Source organism: Blennius ocellaris (assembly GCF_963422515.1).
Source record: "Blennius ocellaris genome assembly, chromosome: 11".
In the NCBI taxonomy this organism is placed as follows: Eukaryota; Metazoa; Chordata; class Actinopteri; order Blenniiformes; family Blenniidae; genus Blennius; species Blennius ocellaris.
The window spans coordinates 17,240,572-17,250,959 of NC_137660.1; the positions used below are offsets into that span (position 1 = coordinate 17,240,572).

A 10,388-nucleotide genomic window follows, 5' to 3' on the forward strand; every position below is an offset into this window, starting at 1 on the left:
ACCAATGCAATAATGTAACAAGTCAGACTCATTGGTTTCTGTAGGATCACGATGAAAGCAAAGGCAGTTTGTGTAGATAAGTTATGGGGTCTACAGCGATGTATTTTGTTTTCTTAAGCAATATTTTTTTAAGTGGTCCCCCCCCCCCCCTTTACAATTTTCATGCATTAAAGTCTTATGTTTAATAAATAAAAAAATATTCCTTACCTCTTTGACATTTGGCATGGGGTTGAAGCCACACTGATTACAGACGATGCTTTTGCAGTCAGTGCAGGTGTCGTAGTTGGGAGGGTCCTTTGAGCCCGTGTTGAGAACCACCTTACAGATGGGACAGGAGGATTTTACAGTTGGGGGGGACATCTCCATTTTTGCTGGGCTTGCTGGGTGAACTTTTGTCTGCTGCGGTCGCTCTTGTTTCTTCTCTTGCTCTGGCTTGGAAAGTTTTGGAGATGGTTTGGTGTCTTTTGTTGGCTGTATTTTAGGAGAAACTGGTGGCGTTGTTTTAGGCTCATCCTGAACAGCAGATGAAATCAAAGTAGAAGCAGAGCTAAAAATGGAGGACCCAAAACCAAACATCTTCCCAGCCGGTGAATCCTCTGGCTTTGCAGCTTCAGTTTTTGTACCGCCAAAGCCAAAAAACCCTCCCGACTCCTGCTGGGGAGCTGGGGTGGTGCTGCTTTGCTTCCGTCCCGCTTGACTAGCCTGGTTTGGTTTTTGAGATGCTGATGTCCTCTGTGTCTCAGGGGTCATTTTTTGAACGGGTGCTGGACTGCCTTGTTTTTTACTTTCATGTCCTTTAGCAACATCCTCCTTGGCTGGAACTTTCCCCGATGTAGGTTGCATGTTCTGAGGAGAATATTTTGCTTCTATTTCCTTTTTGATGGGTCCAACAGGAGTTGGTGTTTGGTTTTGAGGAGCAGAGGTTTTGTTGGGTGAAGGTTTATTCATGGCTGGTCCTGGTGTTTCAGACGTTCCTTGAGCTCTCTGTATTTGGCAGGTAAGACAAAGCCACTCACGCCCCTATAAAATATGCAAAAAATAAATGTAAATATGAGGATATACCAAAACACAAAAGGCACTACAAGATTTTCAAAACATTTCATAAATGTCAAACAGTTCACCAAGGGCACCATAGTAATTTGGATTCTGCCAATGTAGGGTTTAATCTTAGTTATTCCAAGTAAATGAACCACAATGTGAGAAATTGCCAAAAGTTCACATTACTGCTGTGATGCTGTAAACCAAATGCACTAAAATGTGGAATTGGGAAAAAAAATACTTTTGTAACCAAACATGATGGGTTTTTAAATGGTGAGAGGGTTTTATACTACTACTACTACTTACATCGGAGTCTGGAGGGCTGAAGCCACACAGACTGCAGACTTCAGTCTTACAGTGAGTGCATGTTTTATGGTTAGGTGGCTCCTTGGTATGCAGATTAAGTTCCGTTGTTTTGCACACTGGGCAAAGAGACTTCGACTGAGCTCTTGCTTTAGTTGTTCCAGGTGATGATGACACTGCTGGCGACGTGCCAGAAGCACCCGGTCCTTTAATGCCTTGCTGCACAGGCCCACGCTGATTAAAAGCCTGCTGTTTGGGAGGAGGCCCCATGCCTTTCTGCTGTTGTTGTTGCTGTACAGCTTTAGGTGATCCCTGCTGTTGTTTTGCTGACTCAGGCCCAACCCTTGTCGACCCTTGTACCCCAGTCTTTACAGGCTCCTTCTGCTGTACACCAGTGTTGGCAGGACTTTGTTGTAGTCTTGTGTTTGGTGAAACTTGTTGAGTTGGTGCCTTTGGAGATCCTTGTTGTGGCCCAGTCTTTGTCATATTTTGCTGTTGAGCTCCAGGCTTTGGTGCACCTTGCTGTTGGGGGCCTTTAAGTTGGACTTCAGGTTGTGTCCCTGTTTTTGGAGTAGCTTGTGGCCCCGCATTCTTGTTTGAGGGACCGGTCTGTCCATTTCCATGCGGTTGGTGTGATCCTTGCTTTTGAGCGGGCTGGTTCTTTTGCATAGGGGGGGCTTGGCCCATTTTTTGGGGTCCTTGCTGCTGTTTAGGATCTTTTCCAGGCCCTGCTCCTTGCTGCTGTTCTCCAGGTGGCTTCCCCCCCTGTTGCGGAGATGGCTTCTTTCCCCCATCCCCGTCATCTCCAAACAAGCTAAACTTATTTACAGCAGAGGACACAGCATTGAGAGGATTGGCCCCACTAAGGAATTTGGAGGAAAACATGGTGGGGTCTTCTTCCTCCTCCTCTTCTTCTCCGTCCTCCTCCTCCTCCTCCTCCTCCTCTTCCTCCTCGGAGGAGCTGGAGTCTACAGGACTGTCAGACTCAGAGCAGGAGCTGTCTCCTCGATGTCCTGGCTCTCCCGCAGGGGCCTGAGGGGGGGCGGGACCTGTAGAGAGGGCATCTACAGCCCCGTTGCTGCTGCTGCTGCTACTGCTGCTCCCTGGACTCCCTTCTGGCTCAGCATCGACATCAGACTTCCTAAATGCATGACAAGAAAAAAGATAGAGGAAGTGTAAGTTGGGTGATAGAAAATGAGATGAAGTTGCAAAAATAAAGAGGACATTTGTTGGTCACAGACACAAACAGCAATGTATAAATATATCTTGTCATCCTCTCAATGTAACCTGTCAAGGCAGATGACCACTTGACTCTGAGCTTAAATCTGATCTAGTGTTTCTACTCCCTTATTATTAAATTATGAATGATTAAAGTGTCACACAGTTCTTTCCTCATTGTCTGAGCATTGTTTATTTCAAAATATATGGGTGCAGTCAATTATATTGGTCATATAAAAATCCAACTGAACTGAGCGATAAAAACAGCATGTAAAGGTATTGCAGCAGGAACTCAACATCACCCCTTCACTGTCCAGCTGTAATCCTTTTTATGTACAATGCAAGTGAAGTCTGTTAAGTGTACTTCTATTGAAGGTCCAGACGGCCATCAGAGTTATGTAACGGAGGGCACGTCTCTACATTACAAACTGCACATTTTACGAGACCGACACTGCTTTAGAATACACTGTAAATGATAACAATCAGTGTCTGTGTCTCACCAATGCTTGACAAATAGATCTCACTTCCAATTAGACTCAAACAATCATCCATTGTCACAATAGCCATTAAGGACCCAGCCTCACTTTGATTTACTATGCAGTGACTGTTGCCTTCGGGACCATGGACATGGTCAGAGCCGCTTGGTTGATCACACTGTGAACAAATCTCAGAAATTCCTTTCAGCCAGAAATAAAATAGATACAGACCATTCTGTGAGAGAGGCAACAGATGCAGCTCACTACACCTCGCTAATACAAGTGCAATACAAATTGGGGGGAGAATGAGGGGGCAGGTTGTTGTTTCCCCACCGCCAATGAAGAACTAGACTTTTCTTTTTTTTTTGCATTAATAATGGGGGAGTTATAAATCACATGCATGCGGTGTTGTGCAGCAGCATGACGGGTAAACACACACAATCTCGAGCTCTCTGGGGAAGAAAAAAAAAAAAGGAAAAATGCAGGCACATCCGGGTAGGGGCACAACAAACATCATATAGGAAGTGAATACTTTGATTTGCTTAACCGTAATCAAGGGCAGTGCACACTTGCGAGCAGTAGTAATCGTTCCCAATAGGCTGGTTTGCGTTGGATTGGTGGTTTACTACGCTCTGCTAAACTGGCAGCGGAGCTTCACCAATATGCGGAGACTTGATGTCTCGGAACGATGAAGGGACACGCAAAAACCACTCAAATCGACACTGGAGTCCGCAGAGGGAATGAGCTAATGACAGCTGCGGGGGAAATAAATATAAAAATAAATATTTTCACCGAGGCTGTTTAACATGCCCTTGACCAGCATCAGATCTGATGCAGCTCGTCCAAAGCCTGCACATGTCAGAAGATATTTCAAATATTTCAAAACAAATTAAAACATTTAAGAATTGCCGCAAAAGCCCCATCGTCGCTGTCATTTCCCGAAATACCATCTGTGCGGCTGCCCGCTCCGTGTGTGCGCCCCTCCTCCTCTTCCTCTTCCTTCACATCTCCTCCCATCCTGCAGCCGAGCATCCTTCACCCTCCACGGTCACAATGTCAAACAGCCGAGCGCCGGATCCCGGTCAAACCCGCGGACATTTTTACCTTCCTCAACAGCCGCTCTGTCTCCCCATCCTCCACAAAGCTGCTGGCTTATTACCGGTCTGCGTCTGTGTGCTCGACGAGGGATGGAGGGCACAGGGCAGCAGATCGAGAGCGATCAGCCTCCACTCCGCCTCCCGCGTCAGTGCGCAGGCGCCGCATCTGACAGGTGATCACAATATATATCACGCACGGAAATTGAAATTAAAGGGGACAGGCGATTTATTTCCCCCGGTGTCACGTGCGATCGGCGGCGACGATCTTAAGATTTATCCTCACAGACACGATGTGCTGCATTTTGTTGCTGACCCGCTGATATACGAGAAATGTCAACGTGGAGATGATGAGTAGCATAAAGTGATAATATGATTTCAGCTGCTGAGCTCCGCGAGCAAGAAGCACACATACCACTCACTCCAATGCCATTTCACATGATTTCATATGCAAATTGTATGTGAGGATGTGTACCGGCTGCTTCTGTTTTGTAATGTAGCCTACAGGGGATATACAGTACATTAACAGAGGAAACTGTGACTGGCTGTGAGTATTATGCCTGCTTTTTTATATTGCTTTCCACTTGAGCTGACTTATAACAGATGCAGCTAAGGATTTACAATATCATTACAAAGCCAGTCCTTGTGTCAGTATTTTAATGTCTAAAACATAGAAAGTGTTGTAGTGACAATATTTGCGTTTCAGGGTCATTCTGTGTGGGTTTGCACATGTGACATGTGTTTGAGGTCAAATGATCACTCCCAATAAGTATGTGTCCCACTTTGTTTTCCAGTGTGATAGACTAAGATGTGTCATCCCATAATTACAACACCTTAACAGTTTAATACTAATATCTAAAATTGCAAAAGATTAAACGAAAAGGAGCTTGAAGTGTTTCCATTCATATGAAGTGTATATAAAATACAGAAATCGTTTATTGCTCTTGTGATGTAATCTGAAGTCTTCAGGACACTGAAAATGTTTCCTTCCACCTCCTCCTCAGTTATATGTACTAATACAAAGAAATGTAGCAAAAACCATCTCAAATCAATTTTCATATATGTTTCACTATCACATTTTAATAAGATTTTATTTTAAAATAAATTAATAAATATATCAACACATGATCTATAAAAAAAAAAGACCCTAACCTTAACCCAAACGTCAAATAAACAATATAAATAATTGAAATTAGAAACATTTGAACCCTAATTTTTATGATAGCGGAATTTGTTGACACACCACTGTAGAATTTAACTATCTTTAAAAAAAATGTTTAACATTACACATCCCTCAATTTTTAGTAACATTTTCTTTGTGATAATATATACAATACGGTATGCAGTTTTAACCAATTCAAATTGGGAACAAGAAATATTGTATTGTATTATTTAACAAGAAATAATACATTTAAATCTCACCTTGATAGATTACTCCTCTGTCATTAAAAAAACACCAAAGACTGATAATTTCCATTGAAAAAAAAAAAGAACTAACAAAAAAAGATGATTTATCTCCTATTTAAAGGCTGTCACATGTCCCCAGACTCTACTGGCAAATTTACACACAGCATACTGTACAGTGGATGAATTCCTTCACAGTATGTGGTGGTAAGCGTGAGCGAGATGTGTGGGAAGGATGGAGAGCAAGTGTTGTGTGGGCGTGTGGAAGAGTTACGTCATGTGTGATGCGTGAGCAGCAGAATCGCGATGATCTCTCTTTGGAAAGCTGCGGGATTTGGCTTTGTTGCAGACACACACACACACGCACGCACGCACACACACGCACTCAGGAAACATTCATCAGCACACAGCCTCCATCTGGGGATATAGGCTGTAACTTTGTGATGGACTCGTGCATGAGCCGGAAATCCATTAAGTAATCTTAGACTGCTTATATCCACTTCATCCTCACGATCTGGTACTGAAATATATTTTTGGTGCCTGTTATAACTGATGATCCTCTTCCTATTTTTGTAGAGAATCAGAATAACATTTTCGTCAATCCAAACTATTTTTTTTTTTCACTACTTCAATCAATCAGCGTGGGGGGGTGGATCTTTGATCGTTGGGTCTGAACCATGGACTAGCATCTCATGAGAGGGCTACAAAACTGATTAGTTGCTGTGTTGCTTTGTAGCACATGACAATAAACAAACTGTTAGAAAACATATCACAGTTTGTCATTGGTGTTTTAACTGTTATTAAACTGTTTACATCGATTTTCACAAGGGAGCTGTGTTTGTCAGTCAACAATATTATGTAAGACAGCAGGCAATCACCAGATGTGGTACCATCATGTTGTTTTCTTTTTTGATCTCTCCCTGCTTGTCAGTTTAAATACAAAAACCACAATCTACCCTGTCACCATCCTTTTCTCTCCCACGTACTTTCTGAGAATGACAGATCAGAATTAAGTTCTGCTCTCACACAGTTGAGACATCGCAGACCTTAAGTACGTCTCTCATTCATAGACAACGGGACCCAAAAATGAATTGGGTGCACAGAGTATATTGAGGAGTGAACATATTTTAAGCCGCTCATGGGAAACCACTTGAAAAGCTTGCATATTAAAATGTGTTTTGCCGGCGGGTTTCTCTGTCTGGATTTAGAACATGTGTGGAGAGACAATTCACACGGGGAAAGAGATGAACTTCCTCTAAACGCTTGTTTTCAGTCTTTTTGAATTCCATCCCTCGAAAACTGACACTGAAGAAAAACTCAAACTAAATGCTGTGGAATAGAGACAATATCAGAGGAGAACATCCTGGACATATTTTCTGTCCATCACAGACAACCCACAAACATTCACAGCTTCATAAGGTTTTAAAACCACAAAGTAACCTTGAAATGCTGTTCTTAAAATGTGAGTAATAAACAAAAACACAGAGAGAGCTTATGCACACATAGAGAGAACATGTGAATTAATCCATCTCCTAACACTATTTAATCCAGTCCAGGGTTGAAGGCAGGATGCATAGATTCAAACACATAACCATCTCGCTGTGAGACGAGCACGAACTACCAATCCACCATGTCGTCTTGCGAAAAATATATTTTTTTAAACCAATAAAGTAAAAATATCGGACTCTGTGTTGTGATTCAGCCGAACTAATTTAATGACTTTCAAACCTGACTGCTTGATCTTTTTAAATGGACTCATGTATAAACTGTATCTGTAATAATTAGATTACGCGTTTCATCGCAGATTTATAGGCTTCTTGTATTTCTCAGTGTGCACAAATTAAATCCAGGTCTCGCTCATTCTAAACTGAATGCTGATCTCTATGGGAGGAAAACTGTATCCTCATTGAGGTCAAGGGGCTTGAAGGCATTGTAGGATGAGACACAAGGTAGACAGGTCACTGTATAATCACACAAATGCTAATCGTACAGCCTGCTCTTCATTGCAGGATATGTGTAGCTCCAGCATAGCATGTGCTTCCTAATAGGCAGCAGTCCAAACCATAAAGTGACTGGCTGTCCTGACTGGGGCCAACAAAGTGCCAATAAAGGCACATTAATAATGTTCTTACACTCGTTTTCCATTTTCTTTACATTACTTTTAAATGTGAGTAAAATTTCCTACGACACAGCTGTGGGTTTTCTTTTTTCTGCAAGATTCTGCTCACTCAGGCACATAGTTTTGAAATGAAAACACACCACATTGTTACAGTACTTGGGTTGTTCTGAGCTTGATCCAAGCATCTCTCTCTATCTTTTTCTCATTTTCTCTCTCTATTTTGCTCTCTTTCTCTGGCTTTCTCAAACACAAACAAACCAAAACACACAAAGCTGAGAAGCCACATTTATCTTGCTTTCATTTTAATTAAGCTGACACACTGGAGCATAATACGTTCTTGCAGTTTCAAACACCCTCAGCCACGGTTCTCATAAACAAGGGCTGAAAATTCCACAACAACAATTCACAATATTTCCCTTCCTCAACAAAATGATTTCGGTAAAGGGAAAAACTAGTTTGCACACTTTGACACACCTCTGACGTTGACCCTTGAGAAAGGCAAAGCAGTTTTTTCCCGGCATGGTTTTCTCTGGAGCCGAGCCGGAGCAATGTGGAGCAGTAACCTGCATGGAGATGTTTTGCTGTCCTCTCTAGGTCTCTAGGTTTCTGTGCCCGAGTATTCGGCAGGGTCACCATGTAATCTATACAGTAACCCGATCACACACACTTTGCCAGTGTCATTAAATTTACATACCTGCCCCGAGGAGGGGAAAATATGGACGCACAATACTTTACTCCTGGTGGAACCAAAACATAGGTGTAAAATTGACTTGCAGGAATTCAACTAAGGATGATTTTATTTTATATTCATATATATATATATATATATATATATATATATATATATATATATATATATATATATATATATATATAATTACCATAATTTCACATGCATATTTATGACATAATATGTGTGATATAATTATTTGAAAATATGCTGTATGTTGTATGATGTGAGTGAATAGTTCAGAAAATGGGAGGAGGGCGATTATACAGATGCATAATTTGTCATGGGTTCTTACTGCTCTTGGTTACCTGCCTATTCAATGGCTGATTTAACCTAATGCTATGTTACACATTAAAAATGTTCCTGCTAAGTGACTGACTGATAACTGGATCGCATTAGTGCCCACGCTATGCAGCTAGAGTTACCAAGCATTGGCTGTGTGTCACTGAGAAGAATGGCCTCTGCTTTTTTTCCCTTCCTCCATCAGCATCTTGCAGAATCCCAGCTCGAGTCGCTAAAGCCACACAGTCCTTTTTCCTGTTGAGTGACCACTGCTATCTCCCATACTAAAAATACTCTTAAAGAAACAGCATCAACAAAGCATCAGCTCAGCCTTATCGGGCGATCCCCCTATTCTTATCTTGCTTTACGCACCAACTCCTCCCCCTTGTGCCAAAGCATGGGAGAATTCTGTGGATAACACAGTTCACGCCCCCAAATTCAACAAATCGGAGAGCAGGAAATCACTACCCCCCTGGTCAGGCTTGCTGAAGGGGAAAAAAAAAAGGAAAATACGCAAACTGATCGGAGATAGAAGGCAGTAAATGTAAAGATAAGAATAATAAATCAATTGGGGGAGCATTAACAGGTACACAGTGGAGAAAAGCAGTTTCAATTATAACAATTATCCTTTGAAAACCACAGTAGACAGCACAGAGCTTAATTTTCTTTGACACTATAATCCAAGCTCATATTCACACTAGCAGGCATCCTAAGAAGCTTTTGCTGTCTTTCTTCCATCATATATCTTGTTTAGTTGTGAAAGGGAGTTAAAAGGGATTCATCTCTCTGCGCTATGTTTACTGCACCGTTTCTGTTTCATTACAACAATGTAGAATACTGTCAGAATCAAAATTTGATCTGTGTGACAATACAACTGCAGTCTGGCAATGCGCTCTCTGTACTAGTGAGAAAAGGTCATTTTAATGCTGTGCATTGACAGAATGTTTGCAGAGGCACTGTGATAAGGTCTAGACAGAGCGCTTTATATAATTGAAGAGGTGTAAAAGAAGATGGGGTTTTAGACTACCTGAAGAGCCCTGCCTTGCCAGTGTACAGTGTCAGAGGTAGCTTTGTTCCCTTTGCATGCAGTAGTTATGCTAATACTATACATTAGTAATATGAATGAAATCCTATAACCTTTCAACGATGTGCTAAGAAGCACTTAACGTGCACCATTATTGTTGTTTTTTTGAATAGTGAAGATTTGTGCTATGCCATAAGTGCACTGCAATTTAGAAAACGTCTACTTGCAGTTCCACAATAAAAAAAGACATCAGGAAGGGCTTAGAAAATGGGTTAAACTGCAAAGGTATAACTAAGGTCGTCAAATGTAAAATACCATGGAAAGTGTGCCAGTCATTGCTGACTTTTTGTAGCCGTATTTGCCTTGGACTTTCTTAGTATTCCTCTCAGGCCATTTGAAAGCTTCTATTGAAAGATGACCTTGCATCTGAGCACCACTCTGTGTTCCAAGAGTTTTGAAGATGGAGACCGGGGAGAACAAGAGGCATCACTTTCTGGTGTGCTTTTCATCGGGGAGTTATGTAGTATACTCTAATATCACCTTCCCCGGCACCTGCTCGCCATAAGACTGTTGAACAGCCAAGAAACTGTTCATCGTGTGTGTGTGTGTGTGTGTGTGTGTGTGTGTGTGTGTGTGTGTGTGTGTGTGTGTGTGTGTGTGTGTGTGTGTGTGTGTGTGTGTGTGTGTGTGTGTGTGTGTG

General features: G+C 41.9%; 1 protein-coding gene across 1 annotated transcript in view; it reads right to left on the bottom strand.

Moving 5' to 3' along the window:
* Nucleotides 1–2,226, bottom strand: part of pclob (piccolo presynaptic cytomatrix protein b) — a gene marked incomplete at both ends in the record, with an annotated part of 50,905 nt that extends 48,679 nt beyond the window's left edge. The window contains one exon of the mRNA XM_080504719.1: nt 1,345–2,226. Coding sequence (XP_080360845.1) covers nt 1,345–2,226 — 882 coding nt within the window. The remainder of the gene's footprint in view (nt 1–1,344) is intronic.
* Nucleotides 2,227–10,388: the final 8,162 nt, after the last annotated feature.